Source organism: Arvicola amphibius, chromosome 4 (assembly GCF_903992535.2).
Source record: "Arvicola amphibius chromosome 4, mArvAmp1.2, whole genome shotgun sequence".
Lineage (NCBI taxonomy): Eukaryota > Metazoa > Chordata > Mammalia > Rodentia > Cricetidae > Arvicola > Arvicola amphibius.
The window spans coordinates 145,240,877-145,265,771 of NC_052050.1; the positions used below are offsets into that span (position 1 = coordinate 145,240,877).

The 24,895-nt window shown below is 44.5% G+C and overlaps 2 protein-coding genes across 3 annotated transcripts in view; one reads left to right on the plus strand and one right to left on the minus strand.

The window, feature by feature from the left end:
• Hgsnat (heparan-alpha-glucosaminide N-acetyltransferase) overlaps positions 1-7,990 on the plus strand; it is a 28,478-nt gene extending 20,488 nt beyond the window's left edge. Inside the window, exons 12-18 of one of the 2 annotated variants that reach the window (XM_038325727.1) lie at positions 1,003-1,124; positions 2,111-2,237; positions 3,423-3,509; positions 4,939-5,016; positions 6,475-6,545; positions 6,644-6,756; positions 7,368-7,990. In XM_038325727.1, the coding sequence (XP_038181655.1) occupies positions 1,003-1,124; positions 2,111-2,237; positions 3,423-3,509; positions 4,939-5,016; positions 6,475-6,545; positions 6,644-6,756; positions 7,368-7,549 (780 nt within the window). In that variant the 3' untranslated portion in view covers positions 7,550-7,990. The other variant, XM_038325728.1, reaches the window with a different exon arrangement.
• A 5,707-nt stretch (positions 7,991-13,697) lies between these two features.
• Positions 13,698-24,895, minus strand: part of Kcnu1 (potassium calcium-activated channel subfamily U member 1) — a 66,809-nt gene continuing 55,611 nt past the window's right edge. The window contains 7 exon segments of the mRNA XM_042054923.1: positions 13,698-13,971; positions 15,597-15,730; positions 16,981-17,175; positions 18,932-19,071; positions 20,915-20,974; positions 22,386-22,403; positions 23,138-23,324. Of these exon segments, the coding sequence (XP_041910857.1) occupies positions 13,698-13,971; positions 15,597-15,730; positions 16,981-17,175; positions 18,932-19,071; positions 20,915-20,974; positions 22,386-22,403; positions 23,138-23,324 (1,008 nt within the window).

Consider the following 24,895-nt stretch of genomic DNA (forward strand, 5'->3'; position numbering starts at 1 on the left):
ATTCTTTACACAAAGGGAAAATTCATGGAATGGCTTCCTGGATTTTCTTTCTTTCTTTTTTTTTCTTTTCTTTATCTTTTAAAAATTGATTCTTTGGAAATTACATGTCATGTACCCCAATCCCGTTCATTTGGTTTTTCTGGATTTTTATAGTACATAGTGTACCATTGTACTTTTGCTAATGAAATGCTTTTTCTGTTTCCATTAATTGTTTCTGTTTGTTTGTTTGTTTGTTTGTTTTGAGGCAACGAGACAGTATCTCACTATGTAGACCAGGCTAGCTTAGACCTTACTATGTAGACCAGGTTGGTTTAGAAATCACAGAGATCCACTTGCCTCTGCCTCCTGAGTGCCGGGATTGAAGGTGTGCGCCACTGCACCGTACAGTCTGGTTTTTCTTATTTTCCTGCTATAGTACTAGGGATTAAACCCAGGGTCTCACGCGTGCTGGACAAGTATTCCACACTGAGCTAACCCTCCAGCCCACAGATGTCTAATGTCTTACTGTGATGCTTCAGAATCCTAGAGCATCTGACATCATCAAACACAGGAGATAATTTTGGGTTTGGTTTGGTTTTAGACAGGACCTCATATAGCCTAGACTGGCCTCAGACTCCCTATGCTGCTGAAGGTTGACCTTCATTGCCTCTCAGGAGCCACTGTACCTCACGTTATTAGATCAGTTAGTGTGTGTATGCATTCATACGTGACCAGCCCACATGTTCCCTATTTGACATTGAGTCTCGCTGGCCTGGACCTAACGCAGTAGGCTAGGCTTGCTCGACCAGTGAGCTCAGGGCTCTACATTAGGCTTACAGGGCCATGCCACACACCAGCCCTGTTGCGTTTGTTCTGGGCTTGGATTGAGGTCCTCACACTCCAGCTCAACCATCTCCTCAGTCAGATCAGTTTTTAAATTCTACTATAAAGGTCGAAACCCAGTCACTAGCATTTCCCAGGTTCATTGTGGCCTCATGTGGGCTGTTCTTGCCTCTCACTCAGGAGAGAAGCTGCCTTTCTCTTCAAGACATCACTTCCAGCTGGCCCCAGTGGCTCGTCATTCTGATACTCGAAAGCATTTGGCTGGCTTTGACATTCTTTTTACCTGTCCCTGGGTGCCCTACGTAAGTGACCCCTTGCCAGGTAATCCCTTTGTGTGTGTGTTCTTGTTTGTGTGTGGGTGTGTGTGTACGTCTGTGTGCATGTACATCTGAAGGTTGGAGAACGGGTGTTATTCCGCTGTCATTGATTCCTCCCTTTCTTTTTGAGACATAAAGTTTGCCAGGTAGACTGGCCGGTGAGCCACAAGGATCCACCTGTCTCCGCCTCTCCCCGGCTGGTATTACAAGTGTGTGCCATCATGAATGGCTTTATTTTCTAATAAATTATTTTATGTGTATGAGTGTTTTGCCTGCATGTGTCTCTGCATGTCATGTGTGCACAGTGCCTGAGGAGGCCAGAAGGAGGCGTTAGATCCCTGGAATTAGAACCTCCATGTGGGTTCTGGGAATTGAACCTGTGTCCTCTGGAAGAGCAACTTGTGCTCTTAACCACTGAGCCATCTCTCCAGCCCCAATGCATGGCTTGGCTGGCTGGCTGGCTGGCTTATGTTCTCTCTCTTTCCTCCCCTCCCCTCCCCTCCCTTCCCCTCCTCTCTCCTTCCCTCCCTTCCCCTCCCTTCCTCTCCCCTCCCCATTTGCTTTTTTCTTTTCTTTCCTTCCATGGGTTCTGGGAATTGAACTCAGGCCCTCATGCTTGCAAGGCAAGCACTTTACTGACTGAGCCATGGTAGTTCCTTTCTGTTGAATCAGAGGTAAGGTTCTATGGCATTGAAATTTCTCTGGTCAGACAAATTCTCTCTCACACTTTCTCCTCTTTGGAGCTCTCTTTCCATGGAGAGGAGGGTTGAGTTGTCTCAACATCGCCCTGAGTAGAAAGTGCCTTCCAGTGATAGGAACCCCTGCTGTCCTCTCACAGGGGTTCAGGGGTCAGGGCTGTTGTGGGCCTGTTTGTTCGTGAGGCTCTTTGAGCCTGTCCTGCATGGCTAGCCACTGCTCAGTACTATCCCTTCTGTGTTCCTGTCAACTAAGTATGCTTTTCACTTCCTTAGTGGCTACCTTGGCCCTGGCGGTATTGGGGACTTGGGGAAGTACCCTCGCTGTACTGGAGGAGCAGCTGGCTACGTTGACCGCCTACTCCTGGGAGACAGTCATCTGTACCAGCACCCGTCCTCCACTGTGCGTGAGCCTTTCCTTTCCTTGGAACCAGAAATTAGGGAAGTAGGAAGAGCGAGCCAGTTGGACACAGATCATCTAAGGACAATGTGGTTATTGTTATTTGGAAAACTGGCTGGCTTCATGTGGCAGATGTTCACATCTGTTAGTAGGGAAAGGCACTTTGATTGTGGAGAGAGAACGGGCCACATGAAACAAGTAGCATTTTATTCAGCTCTCTAGGTTTCCAGCCCCGGACTCTGGAGGCAGGGACAGGATGTGCGTGGGGCGTCCCCACTGGTTAGTTCCTTTGAGGAATGTGGCTGAGGGAGCTGAGCTGCGCTGGGTCTCCTCGGGGCTCTGGTTAATCTTCGCGCACTGAAGTGACAATTGAGAGCTCTTCTGCGAGGGTGAGGGGTGGGGCCCTCGTGTTCCTGGTCGGATGTGGACCGTCCCCAGCACAGGAGCTGTTTGGAAAGGCAGACAAGTTCCCACACTTTCTCTTTTCTTGTTTTATGTTGCTGGGATCAAGCTCAGGACCCAGTAAGCTGTACCTTCACCCTGAGACTCTTTAGACAAGGACGAGGTTCTTTACTGAGACCTTTTGACAATTAATATTTCTATTGCTGGGAATGAATCTTCCAGGTCTTGCAGTGGTTGAGGATACCCTGTACATTTCCAGGTTCTAGAGTCTCATTTTATATTAAAAATACTAATGTTTTGTTTTAATGGACTTTAATTTTTTTGGAGTGCTAGACATTGAAACATGGGCCTTCTAAATGTTAAGAATACACTTATCCCTGGTCCACTCCCCCTTTCCAAATGTGTTATTAAATGTTTGCCTGCAAAGAAGGTTAGGAGCTGTTGAAGCGACAGTGGGGTTGGCTGAAACAGAATGAGCATGTGACTCCTGTCCTGTTAGGCATTTGTATTTTGTTAAATGTGGTCCAGCATTCTGCCAGGCTTCCTAACGTGGTCAAGGAGGATCATGGATTACTTTGCCTATGATACCTATAAATTGCCCATGAATTTCTGCTGTTAAAGCAAAAAGCAAAGCAAAAAGCAGAGGGGGGAGGGAGAGAGAGAGGGAGAGAGAAAGGGAGTGAGGGAGCTCAAAGCACTGAGATGTATTCAGGTTTGTGTTCTGAGAGTTCTGTTCGTTGTTGTGTTCAGAGAGTGACTGACGCCCTCTTGATCTGTTTTGTTAAGGTCCTTTATCATACTGAGGTGGCCTACGACCCAGAAGGAATCTTAGGGACTATCAACTCCATTGTGATGGCATTTTTAGGAGTTCAGGTATTGTTTCTCTCATCAGGCTTCCCTTTGATCACTGTGACAACTGCCAGCAGCGTGGCCAGAACCACCTCACTCTGGTGAGGTAGTTGAAGGAGGTCCCCTGCTGCCCTGGTAAATTCTGTTTAGGATCAAGTTGTATAAACTAGGGTGGGGTAACAGCAATTCAGACAGTTGGCTGGATCCTTACGTTCTGGGAACTAAATTCTTTTTTAAAAAAATATTTATTTATTTATTTATTTATTTATTAATTATCTATACAATATTCTGTCTACATGTATGCCTGCAGGCCAGAAGAGGGCACCAGACCTCATTACAGATGGTTGTGAGTCACCATGTGGTTGCTGGAAATTGAACTCAGGACCTTTGGAAGAACAGGCAATGATCTTAACCACTGAGCCATCTCTCCAGCCCCCCTGGGAACTAAATTCTTACTGGTTGTGGTTTTATTTTAGCCCAGGAGTTTGTGGATAATGAGTTCCATTGACGGCCACATTTATTCAGTCAGTCATTCATTCGTACGTTTGTTTGGTTTGGTTTCTCTGTGTAGCCCTGGCTAGCCTCTAACCTAAATCCTCAGGGATTAGCCTCCCAAGTGCTGGGACTAAAGGTGTATGCCACCAATGCCCAACAATGGTCACATTTCTAATCCCTGCCCTTGGAAGGCTGAGAACAGACTGGGTTACCTAGTAAGACCCTGTCACAAATGAAAGCAGGCCGTGGATGATTTCCGCCTGGAGTTCCGGGTGTTTAGGTGTTGGTCACGTGAGGAGGTCTCCATGTCACCGTCCCGTTTTTCCTCACATGTTTATGTTGCTGTAGCAAAACGCCCGAGGCTGCTAACTCACAGACAGCAGACATTCGTTTCTCAGGCCCAGGTTCAAAGGGATCACAGGTTTCCTCCTTTCCCAGCAATGGCCTGTCTCTCCCAGAGTGCATCCTCTGGAGGGGACGGGCATGGTGTCCACACATGGTACGCAGAAGGGTGCAGACACTGGACTTGCCGTCTCAAGCCCTCTGTAAGATCCTAGCATACATTCCCAAGGGTAGAGATCCGTACTGGTCCAGAGGGACCACCTGCCGGTCCCGTCACCTGGGGATGAGAAGCCCTGTATTCACGTTGGAAAGACACAGGCTTCCATCCACAGCCAGCTGTGTGAGAGGTTTCAGAGCATGCGTGTCTATGCACAGATCAAATCTAGTTCCTTTTGGCTTATCTCCTGTGCTCCTCTGTGATCATCCAGAGCGGTCCAGTGTCTCTACCCGAAGTTCTCTCTCCCGGCATTGGAGCCTTCTCTGAGGGGAGCAGCCTGGAGGGTGGAAAGGCTGGTGCAGCAGGCCCAGGAGAATGCCGAGTGACGATAGCTCCGTGTGCCGCACAGCTAAGCTGATGGGTGAGAAAGAAACATGGCTGTACTGTTTTCTCCTCCAGGCAGGAAAAATACTCCTGTATTACAAGGACCAGACGAAAGCCATCCTGATGAGGTTTGCTGCCTGGTGCTGTGTCCTTGTAAGTAGCCAGCCCTCCTCACGTGGTTGTGTTCTTAAGACTAGCATTTATTAAGAGGAAATAAAATGTCGGGCAGCTGCTGGCTCGGAGTAATGGAGAGCATTTCACTTGAAGAACAGGATTCACAGGATAACGTCTTTAAAAAAAAATCAATCTAATTTTTTCCCTGAGTATGGAACCCACGGCCTGGTACATGGTCTACCACTAAGGTACACTCCTAGTCTCAAGGAGAAAGAAACCTTTACATCTAAATTCTCAGGTTTATTTTCTTACAAGACTGTATCATATAAATAAATTAATTAATTAAATAAGTAAGTAAGTAAATAAAAGCATTTGCTTTCACTTGAGTGAAGATTGCTGGAGGAAGCATGTAGGGGATGCTCTATGTGTAGGGGATGCTCTACATGTAGGGGATGTTCTACGTGTAGGGGATACTCTACGTGTAGGGGATGCTCTACGTGTAGGGATGCTCTATGTGTAGGGATGCTCTACGTGTAGGGGATGCTCTACATGGGAAACCTTACCAGAAAGAAGACTAGGCACGGGGTGTGTTGTAGCTCAGTAGAAGGTAGCATGCATGATGCCCTGAGTCCCATCTTCCACGCCCCCTTAGACTGGATGTGGTGGCATGTGTCTGTAATCCATCATGAGGAGGCAGAGGATCCAAGACCACCCTTGGCTACATAGTGAGTTTGAGGCCAGTCTTGGATATGTGAGACCCTGTCTCAGAAACAAAAGAGAAAATTTTAAAAGGACTGGAGAGATGTCTCAGTGGTTAAGAACATTGGCTGCTCTTACAGAGGACCTAGGTTCAATTCCTGGCACCCACATGGCAGCTCATAACTGTCTATAATTCCAGTTCTAGAGGGCCCAACCCCTTACACAGACATATATGCAGGCAAAACACCAATGCACATAAAATGAAAAAAGAAATATTTAGTCGGGTGGCAGTGGTACACTCCTTTAATCTGAGCACTTGGAAGGCAGAGGCAGGAAAATACCTAAATTTAAAGCCAGTCTGGTCTACAGAACAAGTTCCAGGACAACCAGGGTTACACAAGAAACCTTCTCTCAGAAAATTAAGAGAGAGAGAGAAAGAGAATAAAAGTGGAAACAATCAGGCAAGCGATCGTTTTAAACACAGAGGCCTCCATTTAAGAACATGATAAGCAACCCGGCTGGGCATTCTCACCCGGCTGCCTGTGGAGTCACATTATCTTAGAAGTCGCTGTGGTTCCTCACTTACCTTCTCAGACTCTGAGAACACTGGAAAGTGGGTTTTGGATAATATGTCAGTTAGATGTTCCTTCCACATCTTACAGTAGGTTTCCAATTAAAAGGGCAAAATAAAAGCTGTGACTCCTCGGTCCTCACTGGCGGTGAAATAGCTAGTGTTTGTCTCCAGTGCATTGTGACTTGAGATTGTAGCAGATTGTTGGCATCTTCTTTCCTTCACAGGGGCTTATTTCTATTGCTTTGACAAAATTGTCTGCAAATGAAGGCTTTATCCCAATAAACAAAAACCTCTGGTAAGCACGGTGGAGGGTGTCCCATTACTGTTCGTCCTCATGTTGACACCGGTATTCTGGGGTGCGGGCGGCAGCCTTCCTTCACTATCTCCCTGTAGGTCCATCTCGTATGTCACCACTCTGAGCTGCTTTGCCTTCTTTATCCTGCTCGTCCTGTACCCCATCGTGGATGTGAAGAGGCTGTGGACAGGAGCCCCTTTCTTTTACCCGGGTGAGTCAGCTGTCATTCAGGCAGAGCAGGCAGTAGAGACCAGGCAGACTGGCTCACAGGGGCACTGAGCTTGCTCAGAGCCGAAGCCTTTGTCCTGGGAACACATTTGCAAGAAACAGGCTGTGCTGCCCCAGCTCACAGGATGCCACTGGCCTGTTCTAGAGCACTCCGCCTGTGTTTACATGCATTGGTTTCGAGAGTCAGTGCATAAACTTTGGTTGTTTTCAGGCAGTATGCAATGCGCAGTACTGGATATGACCCAAGACTTACTGTTTTTAATAAGAAATAGGATTGTACTTCATTTTTTCCGTGTGTGTGTGTGTGTGTGTGTGTGTGTGTGTGTGCCAGGTGTTAGTCCTTCCCACCATGAGGTTCCTAGGATAGAACTGAGGACATCAGGCTTGGTGGCAGATGCCACCTGCTGAGCCAGCTCAATGCTCCTAATTCCTAAGAGTTTAGAAATACCCTTACTTCCCACTTCAATATCTAAGCTATGCATCACTTATCTGGGGTAGGGTGATAACGCGAATCCATGCTTTTATGTTTTTTCTTGTATTCATTTCAAGAATTCTATGACTGATCTGGACATGTTCCGATCTGATCTCTCTAAGGGATGAATTCTATTCTGGTGTATGTTGGTCACGAGGTATTTGAGAACTACTTCCCCTTCCGGTGGAAGCTGGAGGATGACCAGTCACACAAAGAGCATCTAATTCAGAACGTGGCCGCCACTGCTGTCTGGGTGCTCATCGCCTACATTCTCTATAAAAAGAAGATCTTCTGGAAAATCTGACAGCACTCCCTGATAGGCTTTGCTGGAGGAGCCCAGCGGCCCTGGGAGAAGGATAAACTGTCTTTATTAAAGGGACGTATTTACAGAAGCTGTGTCCAAGCTGACTTGCTTAGCCATCAGAAAGCTGCCTGTATATTTTTACTTATATATTTACATATTTGAAATGTTATGCTCTCCCTTTCCTTCATTCTCTATGAAATTGATATATTTGGAACATGTGTGGAGGGGTTTACAATGGACATTTTGTTTCTGTAATGTGCTGGGTTTTACTCAGAGGTAGAATGTTTTCCTAACTTGGACAGTTTGATCTCTGCACCACAAACAAGCAAACCACAACAAGAACACAAGAAAACCCAAAGGACCGCTTTTTATTTCCTGAAAACTGTCTTCCATGTATATATGCATGCCAACAAAAATACCACGGTTTCTGTTGTGAGACTTTTGAATGGACTGTGTCATAATTTTGTCTGTTTTTTTTAATAGCATACACTTTAATGTTTCTAGGAAACCAAAGTAATTTTTCAAGGCTTTGATGAGCCAACAAAATGCATTAACCAAAGCGACCGGCTTCTTTCCCCCCTTGGGAAAACACTGAAGCATAGGTTTATTATCGTCGGCTACTCTTGTTGCACTGTGCCCATCTGCCCAGCCTACTATTTACTGCTCTCATCTGTCTGCCTGTCTGCACTGGCATGTCTCTGGATGGTACTAGGCATCTCTAGGCACCCAGAGATCTATCTGAGGAAGGAAGAGCATCTGCTCTCTTGCTGTGATCCTCTGAGCTGCCTCCTGTGTAAGGTGCGGGGCGGCCATCTGGCCTGTTGGAGCTTTGGTTCCCTCATTCATGGAAGGAAAGGCATGGGCATGCTCTGTCAGGTCTCCCCAGTGTTTAGATGTGAAAAGCTGGGGTCCCTTGGCAACTTCTCTGAAATCTTCTTTGAGGTTCTCAAATATTGACATTCATCTTGTGGCATTAGTTGCTTCTGCCTCATATAATGGTTACTTTCTGGTTATTGTAAGTGGCAAGAATTACACATTCTTCTACATCTGTGTGGTGCCAAATGTACTGCCTTGTGCTTAGCAAGTGCTGAATAAACATTAATGCTAAATAAAGTGGTCTCCTGCACCCATGCATTGAAGGCTATTTCCCACTTTCTCTTCTAATATTAGGTTCAGTATAACTGGCTTTATGTTGAGATCCTTGATCCACTTGGACTTGAGTTTTGTGCATGGTGATAGATATGGCTCTATTTGCAGTCTTCTACATATTGACATCTAGTTATGCCAGCACCGTTTGTTAAAAATGTTTTCCTTTTCCATTGTACCTTTTGGCTTCTTTGTCAAAAATCAGGTGTTCATATATGCATGGATTAATGTTAGGGCCTTCAGTTTGATTTCATTGGTCCATGTGCCTATTTTTATGCCAGTACCAAGTCATTTTTATTACTATAGTTCTATAGTAGAGCTTGAGGTCAAGGATGGTGATACCCACAGAAGTTTCTTTATTGTACAGGATTGTTTTAGCTATTCTGGGTTTTTTTTCCATATGAAGCTGAACCATGTTCTTTTAAGTTCTGTGAAGAATTGTGTTGGGATTTTGATGGGGATTGCATTGAATCCGTAGATCATGGGAGATCTTTCCATTTTTCTGATACTTTCTTCAATTTCTTTCTTCAAAGACTTAAAATTCTTGTCATTCAGGTCTTTCACTTCTTTGGTTAGTAACCCCAAAGTATTTTATGTTATTTGTGGCTATTTAAATGATGATGCTTCTCTGATTTCTTTCTCAACCCCTTTATCATTTGTATTTAGGAGGACTGTTGTTTTTTTTTTTTTTTTTTTTGAGTCAATCTTGTATCCTGACACGTTGCTCAAGGTGTTTATCAACTCTAGGAGTTCCCTTGTAGAATTTTTGGGGTCACTTATATATACTATCATATCATCTGCAACTAGCGAAAGTTTGCTTCTTTCTTTCCAACTTCTATCCCCTTGATCTCCTTTTGTTGTCTTATTGCTCTAGCTAGAACCTCAAGTATTATATTGAATAGATATGGAGAGAGTGGACAGCTTTGTCTTGTTCCTGATTTAGTGGAATTGCTTTGAGTTTCTCTCCATTTAATTTGATGTTGGATGTCAGCTTGCTGTATATTGCTTTTATTATGTTTAGATACATTCCTTGTATCCCTGATCTCTCCAAGACCTTTATCATGAAGGAGTGCTGGATTTTGTTGAAGGCTTATCATATGGTTTTTTTCTTTCAGTTTATTTCTATGGTAGATTACACTGATGGATTTTTACATGTTGAACCATCCCTGCATCTCTGGGATGAAGCCATTTTGAACATGGTGGATGATTTTTTGATGTTCTTGGATTCAGTTTGCTGTACTTTACTGAGTATTTTTGCATTAATATTCATGAGGGAAATTGGTCTGTAATTTTCTTTCTTAGTTGAGTCCTTGAGTGGTTTGGGTATCAGGGTAATTGTAGCATCATAAAAAGAGTTTGGCAATGTTCCTTTAATTTCTATTGTATGGAACAATTTGAGTAGTTTAGGAATTAGCTGTAAGTTCTGGTAGAATTCTGCACTGAAACCATCTTGCCCTGAGTTTTTTTTGTTTTGGTGGAGGGGGGAGATTTTTGATGAGTGCTTCTGTTTCCTTAGGGGTTATAGGTCTATTTAAATTGTTTATCTGGTCTTGATTTAATTTTGGTATGTGATACCTATCCAGAAAATTGTCCATTTCTTTTAGATTTTCCAATTTTTGGAGTACAGGTTTTCGAAGTATGAACTAATGACTCTCTAGATTTCCTTAGTGTCTGTGATGTCCCCATTTTCTTTTCTGACTTTGTTAATTCAGATGTTCTCTCTCTGCTTTTTGAATAGTTTAGATAAGGGTTTGTCTATCTTGTTGATTTCTCAAAGAACCAGCTCTTGATTTCATTAATTCTTTGTATTGTTTTCTTTGTTTCTATTTTATTGATTTCTGATTTCAATTTGATTACTTCCTATCATCTACTCCTCCTGGGTGAATCTACTTTTTGTTCTAGAGCCTTCAGGTGTGCTGCTAAGTTGCTAGTGTAAACTTTCTCCACTTTCTTTGTGTAGACCCTTAGTGCTATGAATGTTCCTCTTAGCACTGTTTCATAGTATCCCATAGATTTGGGTATGCTGTGCATTCATTTTCATTGAATTCTAGGAAGTCTTTAATTTCTTTATTTCTTCCTTGACCTAGGGGTTATTCAAATGAGCATTGTTCAATTTCCAAGTTTGTAGCCTTTCTGCAATTAGTGTTGTTGTTGAATCCTAACTTTAAGCCACGGTAATCCAACAAGATATATTGGGCTATTCCAGTTTTTTGTGTAGCTGTTGAAGTTTGCTTTGTTACTGAGTATGTGATCAATTTTAGAAAAGGTTCTATTAGGTGCTGAGAAAAAGGTCTATTCTTTTGTGTCTGGGTGAAATGTTCTGTAGATGTCTGTTAGTGCATTTGAGTCATGACATCTGTTAGTTCTCTTATTTCTCTGTTCATTTTTTGTCTGACTGATCTGTAGAGGTGAGAATGGAGTGTTGAAGTCTACCACTATTAGTGTGTGTGAGGTTTAATGTACAATTTAAGCTTCAGTAATGTTTCTTTTACATATGTGGGTGCTCTTGTATTTGGGGCATAGATGTTCAGGATTAAGACTTCATCTTGAAGGATTTTTTTCTGTGATGAGTATAAAGTGTTCTTCTCCATCTCTTTTGATTGACTTTAGTTTGAAGTTTATTTTATTAGATATTAGGATAGCTACATCTGTTTATTTCTTAGGAAACTTTCCCCAGCCCTTTACTCTGAGGCAATGTTTGTCTTTGAGGTTGAGTTGTGTTTCTTGTAGGCAGAAGAAGGATCAATCCTGTTTTCATATCCATTTTGTTAATTTGTGTCTCTTCCATAGGTTAATTGAGTCCACTAAGAGATATTAATTACCACTGATTGTTAATTCTTGTTATTTTTTGGTGGTAGTGTTTGTGTGTTTCCCTTCTTTGGTGTTTGCTGATGTGAGATTATCTGTTGTCTGTGTTTTTGTGGGTGCAGCTAACTTCCTTGAATTGGAGTTTTCCTTCTAGTACTTTCTGTAAGGCTAGGTTTGTGGATAGGTATTGTTTAAATCTGGTTTTGTCAGGCCATGGTATCTCTTGACAGCAATAGAAACCCTAATTAAGGGGCTGGAGAGATGGCTCAGTGACTGTAAGCACTGGCTGCTCTTCCAGAGGACCTGAATTCAATTCCCAGCACCCACATGGCAGCTCACAACAGTCTGTAACTCTAGTTCCAGAGGATCTGGCATCCTCACACAGACTTACATGCAGGCAAAACACCAAAGCCATAATTTTTTTTTAAAAAAAGAAATGCTAATTAAGAAACCTACCCGAGAGCTTCCCTAAAGGGAAGGTAGGGAAGGCCAGACCAGGTTGAAGAGCTAGTTGTTGGACTCGGCTAAATCTAGTAGATTTTAGAAGATACTTGGATGAAGAAATCAGGGGCGCTCCAGCACTAACCCCGGGAGGAGGATGCTGGATTTCTAGTGGGTATGGGCTGGGGTGGATGCAGGTTTATCCTGGTGGAAGCCTAGATATTGGGTACCTTGCAAGTGGAGGTGAGGGAGCTAGGCTGGAGGACCAGACGTGGGACTCTGTGGAAGGTTAGAGGTCCCCGATACAAAGTGCTGGTGACCAGACTGTGCCAGGGCCCTGTTTGTGGGACCTGTTAGATCCTGCAGGCTATAGAGAAACAAATGTTGGGGGTGGCAGTAGTCACCAGGCTAAACCTTAGACAAGGATATGGAAAGTCTGGGCATAGAGTGGGGTGGTAGCGCTGGAATGAAGGGTCCTGTAAGTCGGGGAACATTTTGAAGCCGTGTGATCTTGGTCTGATTGAGGGGTTGAAACATTGCCTACTCGAAGCTACTGAACTTCACCCAGGAGCATCGTGTCCTAGTTGGTGGTCGTTGTTTTGTCAATTTGATACGAGCTAGAATGATCTGGAAGAGACAACCTCAATTGAGAATATGCTTCCATTAGATTGGCCTGCAGGTAAGTCTATGAGTCATTTTCTTGACCAATTATTGGTGTGAGAAGGCAGAACTTAGAGGCACCAGTCAGAGAGAGGAAAAAAGAACAAAAGCTATGTCATTAGAACAGAAAAATAGCTTCCATCAAGGGGGCTGGAGGGCTGGAGGTGAGAGGACACCTGGGCTCTGGATAGGACTTTATTATTTAATTTTTTCATACAATATATTTTGATCATCAACTCCTCCTAGGTACTCCCCACCTCCTTACCCACCCATATTTATTTTCTTTATTTCTTTCAACAAAACGAAACACAAAAATTAAAATGAAAACAACCAACCAAAAAAGAAAATCCAATAAGACAGAAAATGCCAAAACAAAATGAGTGTCTTCCAGACACAACAGGACTGCTTGTCATGGGCTCACAGAGACTGTGGCAGCACATAGAAGGCCTGTACAGATTCAAGTTAGATGGGGTCCCAGGGCTAAGAGAGGGACATGGACATGGGCTCCCAACCCTAACACAGAAGCTATCTGTAACTGATACCCACTGGCCAAGGGAAAATCAATGGGACTCCAGTGGAGTCTCACTGGGTATAAGCACACTTGAGGGCAGGCCTAACACCCAGGAGTAGGTGGCCAACAGGAAATGGACAGGACTTTTTAAGTCTCCCAGTTTGAAACAGTTACAATGCCCAGGAACAAGGAGTGGCCTTTCTGAAAGGAACTCATCCCTTCTGCCCAGATCAGCACAAATTCTGCTGATTCTCTGCTTCAGCGTGATCCCAAAATATTCATCATACTCATTTTAATGAACATCTGCCTCGTCCCAGATCTTATTCATAGGCAAATGGGTTCCGGTTCCTATCAGCATCTATCCATGTGGAGGACTTCTTAATTCAGCTCCAGTGAACCCGATAATTGCTGGAGGGAAGGAGTGCAATGGACTTTCCTTTGATACCATTTACCACGTGCATCTTTATTTATCTGCCGTCTTATCCGGTGGGATAAGAGGGTCTGTTCCACAGCGGCGTGGGCTTGCCTACTTGTGAACTACTAACAATGGGAACAAAAATAGCACACATCTGTTCTTACTTTTCATTGATCGAAAAAACTGGAAGTTAATGGTTCCAAAGGACAGACTTGGGTGTCGGAATGCTGAGATGTTTTCTCTGCCCCTGGGCTGACTTTGGAAACATGCTGTGTGCCCAGATGCTTCTCTGGGGCCATTGGCATTACTTTTGTAATGGTCTCAAGAATCTGATTTGTAGAATTTTCTGTTTTGTAACAGGCAGTTCTAAACGGGATGGCACAAAACACGAGATCTGAGGGCAGCAGGTGGCAGTCATTAGCTGGCCTGGTAATTACAAACCTGTAAGGAGAGCCAAAGACAAATTCTGAGGTCGCCATTTGAACAGTGACACACAAGCAACGCCCCAAACAAAGATGCCAGTTTCCCCCTTTCTGTCATTGGCAGGCAGTAGCAGGAGGGTTCCTACAGGTCTGTGTCCATCTCTCTACAGCTCTCTGGGAGCAGCTGTGCTCATCACTGTAATGACAGAAACAAGACCGCATCTGGGGGAGCTCACCTCTGTTGGCTTATCTGACTCCATGTTTATCTAGGTCTTTGGCACGTGGGCAGCGTTTCCTCCCAACTCTAGCGCCATCAGCACTGTCTGTGCCTACAGAGTCTGTGTGGTCTACAGCTGTGTCACCCAGGCCCATTCTCTGACACCTGCTATCCAAAGATCCTCCATCTCCAAACCACTTTTCCGGCCCATCCTGGATGCTACCACTTACTGTGTCCCATGTCGAAAATCTTAAGTTTGGTAAATCAGTCTCCACCCACCACCTCCCACCATGCTTTCTCTCCTCTCCCTTCCTCTGAGCACATCTCCTCTCTACTTCATCAGGATTTCCAGTCCTCCTCCTTGGATCCATGACAGCCCTGCTTTCAAACCACCCAGCAGTCAATCTGAATTTTACCTTTTCCCAACTCTGCATCGCCCTCCTATCTCCTCTGTCTGCACTGGCTATGGATGCACTAAGAAATTTTCATGCTAAGAACACACACACACACACAAACTACTTACCTTAGATCATTCATTTATCCCTTCTCTTGTTAATATAATGTTCTTCCTTCTCTCACTTCTTCTGCCCCTTCCTCTTTTTCTCCTTCTCACTTGAGCCCACTATTTTGAGTAATTTTATTTGTCCTCTGCCTGGAGTGGGTTTGACCAACCTATTTCTATGCTTCCATTTTTTCATTTCTCCCTGATTACTGTTTTCATGCCTATGGCGACAGTGCTGGCTAGGAACTGCATGGTTGTGCTGTTGTAGATTGCACCCTCCTTTTTTTCCCCTCTCCCCATTGATCCAGATAGATTTTCTCTTTCTCACAGCTAGCAGAATGACCTTCTTTTAATAAAATTAGAGTCTAGACACAGTACACTGATGATTTAGGAATACAAACCACAACCAGCTGGGCGGCGGTGGCATACGCCTTTAATCCCAGCACTCGGGAGGCAGAGGCAGGCGGATCTCTGTGAGTTTGAGGTCAGCCTGGTCTACAAGAGCTAGCTCCAAAGCAACACAGAGAAACCCTGTCTTGAAAAACCAAAAAAAAAAAAAAAAAAGCCTACAAACTCCCATGACTAGAAGGAAGCATTCATTAAACATTCCCCAGAGAATCAGGCAGGAAACCAGGGCATCTCTCTGACGTGGCAGCAGCTTCATGGATATAGGATGGAGGTGGGCCATGAAAGAATTCTTATCTAAAGTCTATGTTTTAGTTTTCAGTAGGGACAGAATCTGTAGTCTCCTTACAAGGTCAATGTCCATGGGATTGTGACCAGAGCTTCCTGTTGTGTAGACCCAGTCTTCCACATTCTCACACCATTATCCAGCCCCGACATCCTGCTCCTGGTCTGGAGCTCTGGACTTAGCTTTCATGAGACAAAGTGGCCTTGGTTCTCATACTTAAAAGGTATCTAGTACTTTTCAAATCAGCATACTCCCCTTTTGTGTTCCAGGTTCTGTTTCTTTTCATCCATCACACGGTATAAGCCGACACATAGGATCCCATAATTATCTAAGGAGCCACAGAACAGTTGTCCAAAGGTTTTCCTTGGCTGGGAAGAGAAGAGAACAACAGGGGTTGCTAAGCACTTTAATCAAAGAGTTGTAAGAACTTGAGTTTTGTCTGCCCGCTCTTTCCTGCAGGCGTCTAGAGGCCCTAACCGTCATCCACCTGCTTGTGACAGCAGTAGAAAGCGGGCAGTATGCATTGAGGCATACTCAGTGCAGTGGTCTAAAGAGCATACTCCTTTGAAGGGGCCATGCTCACATCCACTGGCTTTACAAAAGATGTCTCCTTGTTCACGTGTGCCTTCACCATAATACTGAAGAGGTAGCTGGTTACAGTGCCAATCAAAATGAAACATAAAGCAAACCCTGAGAAGTAGCTCGCTTGTGATCAGGCTGCATGCTCCTCTGGTTCCTGAATGAAGAGATGCTCCTCTGGAAGCTGCCCATGGTTTATTTTGTGATAGTCTGCCTTTTACCTGCTCCCTGGTCAAGAAAGTGTTGGCATATTCCACGAGCTGGCGACATTCTTAGACCCAGACCCAGGGTTCTGCTTGACTGCAGCTAGTACCCTGACCAGAATTCTTTAGCATTGCAGGTTTTGAGACAATAGTAAGAACCTGGACCACACTCCTTAGCTGGACCCCTGCTGTGACATGGTTGAAATTGCAGTGACCTCAGCTAAGCCTCAGTTTCTCGCTCTGCTAATGGATTTAGTTACTTAACTCATGTCATCCCTGTATGATCAAACACAAAAGACTGCAGTAGACACAGAGTAGATCCTGGGCTGCAGGGAAAGCTGAGGTCAGGGGGACTGCAAATGACAACAGCCTTACTGCTGCATCGTCTCATGATAAGGTGAGGTGCAAGAGAGGCCACGTGTAAGAGAGAAGGGAGGCGGCCAAGCCCATCCTTCTACTGATGCCCAACTCCTGCTAGTGACATCTGGTCCATCATACCCCGTCAATCTTTTAATGGCTCATCCTTCAACACCATTGCATTAAGGACTGAGTTTCCAATACAGAATCCATAGGGGACACATTCAGATATAATGTTGGGCCTCTCTGATGTTGCTTGCACATTTAGGTGGAAGATGGAGAAAACAACTTTCTTCTCTACCTCTTGAGATTGTTGCAAAGAATAAACACAACAGTGTGCAGACACTTTAGCTGTAACACTGAATCTACTAGTTATTATTTCTGTGCTAAGTCATATATGAACTCAAGCAGCCTAGACCATTGAAACTCAGAGAGTTAATGAAGTAGGAAATGCATTATAGCAACAACAGCATACTCACCTCAATGTCTGATAGAATGGTATGGTTTAAAGAAAGAAGCCCCAGCTTACACCGCGACCTTCTAGACGTGATTGTGGCACAGTCTTCATGTATCCCGTAGTACTTGTCCTGAACGAAACATTGTTCCATTTGAGCGCTGATACCTCCTGTCACTAGCATCTGGAGTAATTCCAGGACATGATAGTTATAGAAGGCCTGGAAAACATAGGCAAGCTGTGTGTGAAAACAGAAGGGCCAGCACATGTATGGCAGAGGTGTTGGGACACGAAAGTAGGTGTCACCATTTGAAAGGGAACGCGTCTTTTCATTGTCGCCATCAAAGTGGAGTGCAAGTTGGCAGTTTGGGTAGAAAGCAAGGAGAAAACAAGTAAGGCAAGTCTAGTTCCTAGGGAGCAGACTCACCTACTTGCTACAATAGAAAGATGCACCAAGACCCCACTCCTCTGGCAACTCTAAATAGAATTGTAGGCTTTTTTCCTTGTGTGTGTGGCCCAGTAGGCAGTTTAAGCCTCAACTTTAGGTTTTACTGGCAGGCTACGAGAATCCGAAGATAACGGAGAGTTACAACCCATCTACAATGCCTTTCAGAGAGGCCAGGTTCCTCAACAGTCACCTTCTCCCTCAGATGCTGGCCTTAACTGTGAAAAAGTTAACTGACACCCTGGCAGCCAATGCTGACACACAATGCTAAGAGCCACTTCAGCAAAGCAGCCTCACTTGATTTCCGTCAATGCAAACATGTCCGGCTTGCTTGCCCTTCGGGAACTTGACGGCCTGCCAGCTCATTTAGCAGTGTTCAAGTGCCAAGGTAGAGCTATTTGTCCAAGAGCTCAGAGGGTTACATGATGCTCACTGTGGCTAAGGGAAGTAGAGCCACATAGAGACTGTACGTGACCCGCCACGCTCTCCTAACGTGCAGGCTGTCCTTGAGGCAACCACACAGTTCAGGAGCAATGCTTTCTCTACATGGAATCACAGAAAGTAGAGTGTTTACCAGACTCTCAGGGCCTCATGCATGTAGATTTGTAGATTGAGATTTGATCTTTTTGCAACCTTCTCTTGAAAACCCCCAGTGGGAGGAGTCTGGGAGGCGGTGGGTTACATGATCTCCTTTCAGGAGTTCTGACAGTTATTACAAATGTTTGCACACAGATTCTCTGGGTCTTAGACAAGTTCAAATTCCTCAGATACCCAGGGTAAGCGCTCACCTTATTCCTGCCTGGAACACTCTTTCTCCAGACTCTGAGTGGCATCTACTGTCTTCCAGATAAAAGACTTGCAAGCATCCCCTCAGAATCCCCTACCCTGGTCATAACTGAAACCCCTTCCCACAAGCTCTGTATTTTCCCATCTCCCCTGATCTTTACCCTTGCATGCATTCTTTCTGTTTCTAGTTACCCATGTTGAATCAGTCTCTTCTGTACCCCTGTACAGTGCCCAGCACACTGTAGGTGTTCACTACTTCAGAGTGGGTTCTGCTTATGGGAATCCTGTGATGGATGCCAGGGATCTGTTTACAGCCAAAGAACTGAACCATCACTGGGCACTTAAAATGGATCCCAAGAGATTTGACTTTGCAGAGGGAGATTTGACTTTGAAGGAACAAACCTCATGCTCCCGCAAAGACCAAGCTTTTCCTCCTGAAAGTCCTGGGTCCCCCCTTATGGGGATTTCTACATGAACTATTGGGGTGATCTACAGAGCTCTGACACTTGGTCTGCCCAGATGAATGCCAAGATCCAAGTTTGGTACCCAACCCCTACCCCAGGCATCTGGAATCTCTGCACCAGCACTGCAAGATTGTAACCTTGAAACTGTGAAACTGAAAAGGTGAAATAATGCCTGTGAAGTTGCCTTTTTGGAAAATTTAAAAGAGGTCAGAAAGGTGAGCAGTGGCCTCCCACAGGGGGCCTTTTCATTTTCCGTGGGACTTTGGCTCATCTGTACCTACCGTGGCCAGAAGAGAATCCAAGAAGTTGTCTGAAAAGACAGTACCCCTGGAGAAGGAAGTGCTGAGATGCAGCCTAGCTCCTTTGAGTGTCCCGTCCATTCCACCCATCTGCTCAATAAAATGGATGTTGGAGGGATTCTCTGTAAGACAAAATGAAAAGGCAAGGCCAGCATACACAGAAAAATGAGAGTTTGCTGCCTGTATTCCCAAGCTCAGTCCTCTCTGGCACAGCAAGCTCTATGGGGGAGAGTGGCCCATGGGCTTTTCTTCATGTCCCTCCCATGGTAGTTGAATCAGTAAAGTGCTTGCCACACATTCAGGGAGAGCTGATTGAACCTAGAATTTATGTAAACAAACAAACAAATAAAACAACAGGACTGCAAAGATGACTCAGCAGTTCAGAGCACTGGCTGCTCTTCCAGAGGACCTGGGCTCGTTTCCCAGCACCCACATGGTGACTCACAGTTGTCTGTAATTCCAGTTCCAGGGGATCCCATACCTTCTTTTGGCCTCTGTGAGCACCAGGCATGCATGTGATATGCAGACATGCAGGCAAAAACACCCATAAACAAAAATTAAAATAATAATAATAATAAATAGAACAATGAGAAGCTAGGCATGGACATTCATGCTTATGTCCCAGTACTGGGGGTATGGAGACAGATGGTCCCCTGGAGCTCTCTGGCTAGTCGCACTGGCTCATTTGGTGAGCTACAGGCCAATGAGAGACCCTGTCTCAAAAAACCAAAGTGTGATCCGAAGAGATGGCCCAGTGGGTAAAAGCACTTGTTGTCAACTTGATGACCCGAGTTTGATTCCTGGGACCCATATGGTGAAAGGTGAAAAACACCTGTCTGATGGTGTCCTCTAGCCTATACACAGACCACGTGTCTGATGGTGTCCTCTAGCCTATACACAGACCACCTGTCTGATGGTGTCCTCTAGTCTATACACAGACCACCTGTCTGATGGTGTCCTCTAGTCTATACACAGACCACCTGTCTGATGGTGTCCTCTAGTCTATACACAGACCACCTGTCTGATGGTGTCCTCTAGTCTATACATGGACCACGTGTCTGATGGTGTCCTCTAGCCTATACATAGATCACCTGTCTGATGGTGTCCTCTATTCTATACACAGACCACCTGTCTGATGGTGTCCTCTAGTCTATACACAGACCACCTGTCTGATGGTGTCCTCTAGTCTATACATGGACCACGTGTCTGATGGTGTCCTCTAGCCTATACATAGATCACCTGTCTGATGGTGTCCTCTAGCCTATACACAGACCACGTGTCTGATGGTGTCCTCTAGCCTATACACAGACCACGTGTCTGATGGTGTCCTCTAGCCTATACACAGACCACGTGTCTGATGGTGTCCTCTAGCCTATACATACACACAGACTTAAGACTTAAAACTTTAAACCAGAGACCTCAAAATTCCTCCCCACTCTCTCTTAGGTTGTATATGCTCTACCACCAGACCCAAGGCTCCCATTTTAGCCTGACCCTTTCCAGCAAAGAAGAGCAAAGACTGAGGGTCTGGCAGGTGACTAGTTAATGTGACAGTCATTGTCTGTTTCCAGGTCTTTGGATGAACAAAGCCTGTGGTCCCTGCTGAATGATAGAACATACCTCATCTCCTCCCACCACTTTAATTTACCATTTCTTCTAATTATAGACTTAAAATTTTGAGAGTCAGAGATAGTTAAAAGGGAAGGAACAATTAAGCTATACATTCAACTTGCAGCCATCTAGGCTTCAAGGTTGTTGCCAGTAGACTGACAGGCGCTGGTTCAGTTTCTTCACACAGGCTTCGATGGATGATGTCACCAATGGATACCCAAATAGCACTGAAAGGTTTCTGGGGCCTATTCTGGTTTCTTAGTCCTCTGACTGTGAATTCTAGAACGACTGTGAGGCATCAACTATGTACCATAAAAATCTCTCCCTTGAATATTCCACTTACAAGCAACTTACTCAGTTCAGTGAGAATGGGGATCTGCTGGTATCTTCTTTCCTGGTATTTACTGAAGGTGGCTCCTACAGACAATTAGAGATGATGACATGAACAATAAACATCTTGTAAAACTTGGCTGGGCCGGGCGGCGGTGGCGCACGCCTTTAATCCCAGCACTCGGGAGGCAGAGGCAGGCGGATCTCTGTGAGTTCGAGGCCAGCCTGGTCTACAAGAGCTAGCTCCAGGATAGGCTCTAAAAAAGCTGCAGAGAAACCCTGTCTCGAAAAACAAAACAAAAAACAAACAAAAAAAAAACTTGGCTGGATGCACAGTAACACTGTGTGACCTGATGCTTTAGCTCAGCCACGTTACTTTCTAGTCCATAGCTCAAATTCATTTCTGTATTTTAGAAAAAAGTCTACCATATTGTTCCCTGGTATCTTCAGGAAGTGGAGTCCCTTAAGTACCAATCCTTGGAAGCTCAAGCCCTTTCTCAGAAAATGCCAGTTATTTGTGTATCACTGATGTACATTCTCTCAAACACCTTACCTTACCTCAGATGCCTGATAATACCTAATACAATGGAATGGCTATAATAATGTTTACAGAGCAATGATGTAAAGTCTGTATTTTTAGATGTTTTATATAGATGCATTTTCCCTAGAATATCTTCTGTCTGTGGTTGGGGATGAGATGCAGAACCCACAGTACAGAAGGTTGACTGTACTCAGTCGCTACTCCTTTGAAAGGGATGGCACATGGTGTGTGTGTATGCGTGTGTGTGTGTGTGTGTGTGTGTGTGTGTATGCATGTGACAAAAGTGTCCAAGTAGTAAGGTGTTAGTGTTTAAGTAGCATTCCAGCCACATTAATATACTTATAGAACTTCGGGGAAACCAACTACTAATGAGTTGATGTTGCTGCTTCATGGGTGCTTCTGAAGACCCTGCAATGGACTTCTGGCCCCTAATATAATCTGCCACCTCAAGATCCTCTAGAGGATATTGCTTGTATCTTTTTCCTGCTCCTCAGAATCAAGTGGCACCCCACTCTGAAAACCCTGTCTCCACCTGGGATACCTTGGGATTCTGTACAGAACAGTTTGATGTGGAGGAAGTAACATTCAGAGTCCTGCACTGTCTAGGTTTGCCAACCTGTTCCCCTTGCAGTGTGGCAGGGTAGTAATCAGAGCAAGACTGGAAATCCCCCAGGCTTCCCAAAGACATGTCCAGGAGGCCTGGTGCTCTTATGGATCCTCTGGAGAGTCCCCACTTCTGTCCCCACCCCCCAGCCTCCCGGGATGAATCTCTAGGGAATGGGCTGGCTTGGCTTCCTATGTGAGTTCATCAGAATGTCAGGAAGATCTCCTGACCTTATAAAAGGCTCACCAGATATGAGGGGGTAAACTTCCTCAATCTCGGTACTGCTGGCCTTTGTGTGGGGCTGCCTCATGCACTGAAAGCTGTTTACTAAACAGCATATGTGACCTTACCAAGAGATGGCAGCATCTCTCCAGTTATGACAACCAAAACAGTCACCACTGACCTAGGGAAATACAAAGAAGACTGACTGTCCACCATCAATTGGTGCATCATGGGCCAACCTCCAGCCCCAATATAGAACCTAATACATCAGAGAAAATCAGCATCTTTTTGCTTAATTAATAAAAGATGGGAAAAAATATTTGGCTCAGTGTGATGGGCACACTGTTGACCTCAGCACTTGGGAGACAGTGGCAGGTGGATTGCTGTGAGTTCAAGGCCATCCTGATCTACATAGTGCATTCTAGGACACATGAGACCCTGTCTTGAAAAAAATAGAATTAATTTTTTAAATCTTTCTATTCTATAAAGAAAGTTAAGTTTTAAAATAACTGAAAAACAGCCATAAGAGTCAAAAAGAATTGATTAATACAACTTGTTATCATAACATAGTAGTTGCTACACTTTCCAATATTAGGTTAACAGCAGAAATAATGCCTCTTACATTTCAGTGCCTTTTTCCTTAAAATTGGAAACCAGTGTACATGAATTCAACCTTGAAAATGGATATGGGTTTTCACATGACTTTGAACTCCAGAGGAAATAACTTGGTTATTTCTACCATAATATTGTCACAGTCAAAAAATCTGTGACATCTGTCCCAATCCGTCTTGCTCCTCACAACTCAAGTATTTGGGGAGGATTTAATTCTCTCTCCTTATCCCATCATCCCTAGGCCCTTCCCCTCAGGAGTTGTTCTGACCTGGCATTGAAAGTATCGGGGAAGGGCAGCTGATCCGCAGGGACTGGATGTTGAGGGTGGCCATGATAGTCTCAGTGTCCACCAGAATCTGGCTGCTCAGTGGCTTGGACGGGGATGCTAAGATGGCACACATGGAGCAGTGCTCTATGCTGACCGCATGCAGATCTCCAGTGTAGAGTGCAGATCCCTAGGGGGAGAATTCCACATTGTGAAGGGGTTGTCAGATGGACACGTCTGAGATCATGGTTCACGGAGCCGGGTCTTTGTGGGTGATGCAGGTTTTGAGCTAAAGACTCTACTGGCTTGACTAACAATTATCAGCTGTCTGATACACTGTCCTGGAAACTGTTAGTGTCTTATTGTGGATTGATGTGACAGATCCCTCCCAGAGAACAAGTTTGGATGAGATGAAGGAGAATGATGGGGAGCAAAAATCCATTTTGACAACTCAAGTAAGAGAAAAGAAAGCAAAAGCTGACCATGGCGATGAAAAAGTCAAAGAAAGGAGGTATCATGGAGCTATAGGTTAATTCTATATCTCTCAGCCTTGCTAGTAGGCCATCCCTCTTGTATTCTCACATAGCTAGTAATGTAGCCCCACCTTTAGGATGCTTGGGGTTTGTCCTGATCAACATTTCTACTGCCATGATGAAGCACCATGATCAAAAGCAAGTTGGGAGGAAAGGGTTTAATTCAGCTTATACTTACACCCCACAGTTCACCACAGAAGGAAGTCAACTCAAACAGGGTAGGAACCTAGAGGCAGGAACTGATACAGAGGCCACAGAGGAGTGCTTCTTCTGGTAGTCCTGCACCACCCACAGTGACCTGGGCCCTCCCACATAAATTATCAATCAAGAAAATGTATCACAGGTGGGGGCATTTTCTCAATTGAGGTTCCCTCTTCCCAAATGACTCTAGATTGTGTCAAGTTGACACCAAACTAGTCAGCACAACTGATCTCTTGCCAATTTGATACACAGACACATCATTTTAATCCATAACTTTTCTTTCTTGTTTATCCCCACAATATCATATTAATGTTAGTATCAGAACATAAAACATAATTTTTGAAGTTCCACAGCATTTAAAAATTCAGTCTTTTAAAAAACATCTATAGTTTCTATTAATGTTCAAAGCCTCTTCAAAATATACAAATATCCAAAGTCTTTTAAGCATAGGATCCTATTAAATAAAAATAATTAATCTAAGAAGAATCAGGACATAGAATCAAAGCAAAGTAAAACAAATTCAATAGCATATAATTCAGACTTTTGGGATTCAAACACAATTTTGTAGGCTCCAAAGGGCTTGCAATAGTACACATAGCTCATCTCATAGGCTCAGGCCAGCTCCACTCCATAGCTGCTGCTGTCCTTGGTGGTTGTCCCAGGTAATGGAATTTCCACTCTGAGTTCTCCTGCTGCAACTGGGCTGTATTTTCACCAAAAGACTCTCATAGGCTTTCTTCAGGGACTCTACTCCGGCTACATGGAACGAAGCCTCAACTTTATCTCTGACTAGCTCAGTCCTGAGTCTTCTGTTTCAACTGAGGCTTCACCTTCACCATTGGCCTCTACTGGCCTCTCATAAAGTCAAGTCTCAGCTACTCTCCATGACTCCTTGATGCCTCCAAACCAGTGTCACAGGGAGACTCTTACACTTTACCGAGTTCAGGTACTACCATTAGGCACAGACAGCCTTGGCCTCCTAAGGACCACAGCTTCCTGTGCTGAGTCTGAGGAAATTCTCCCAGAT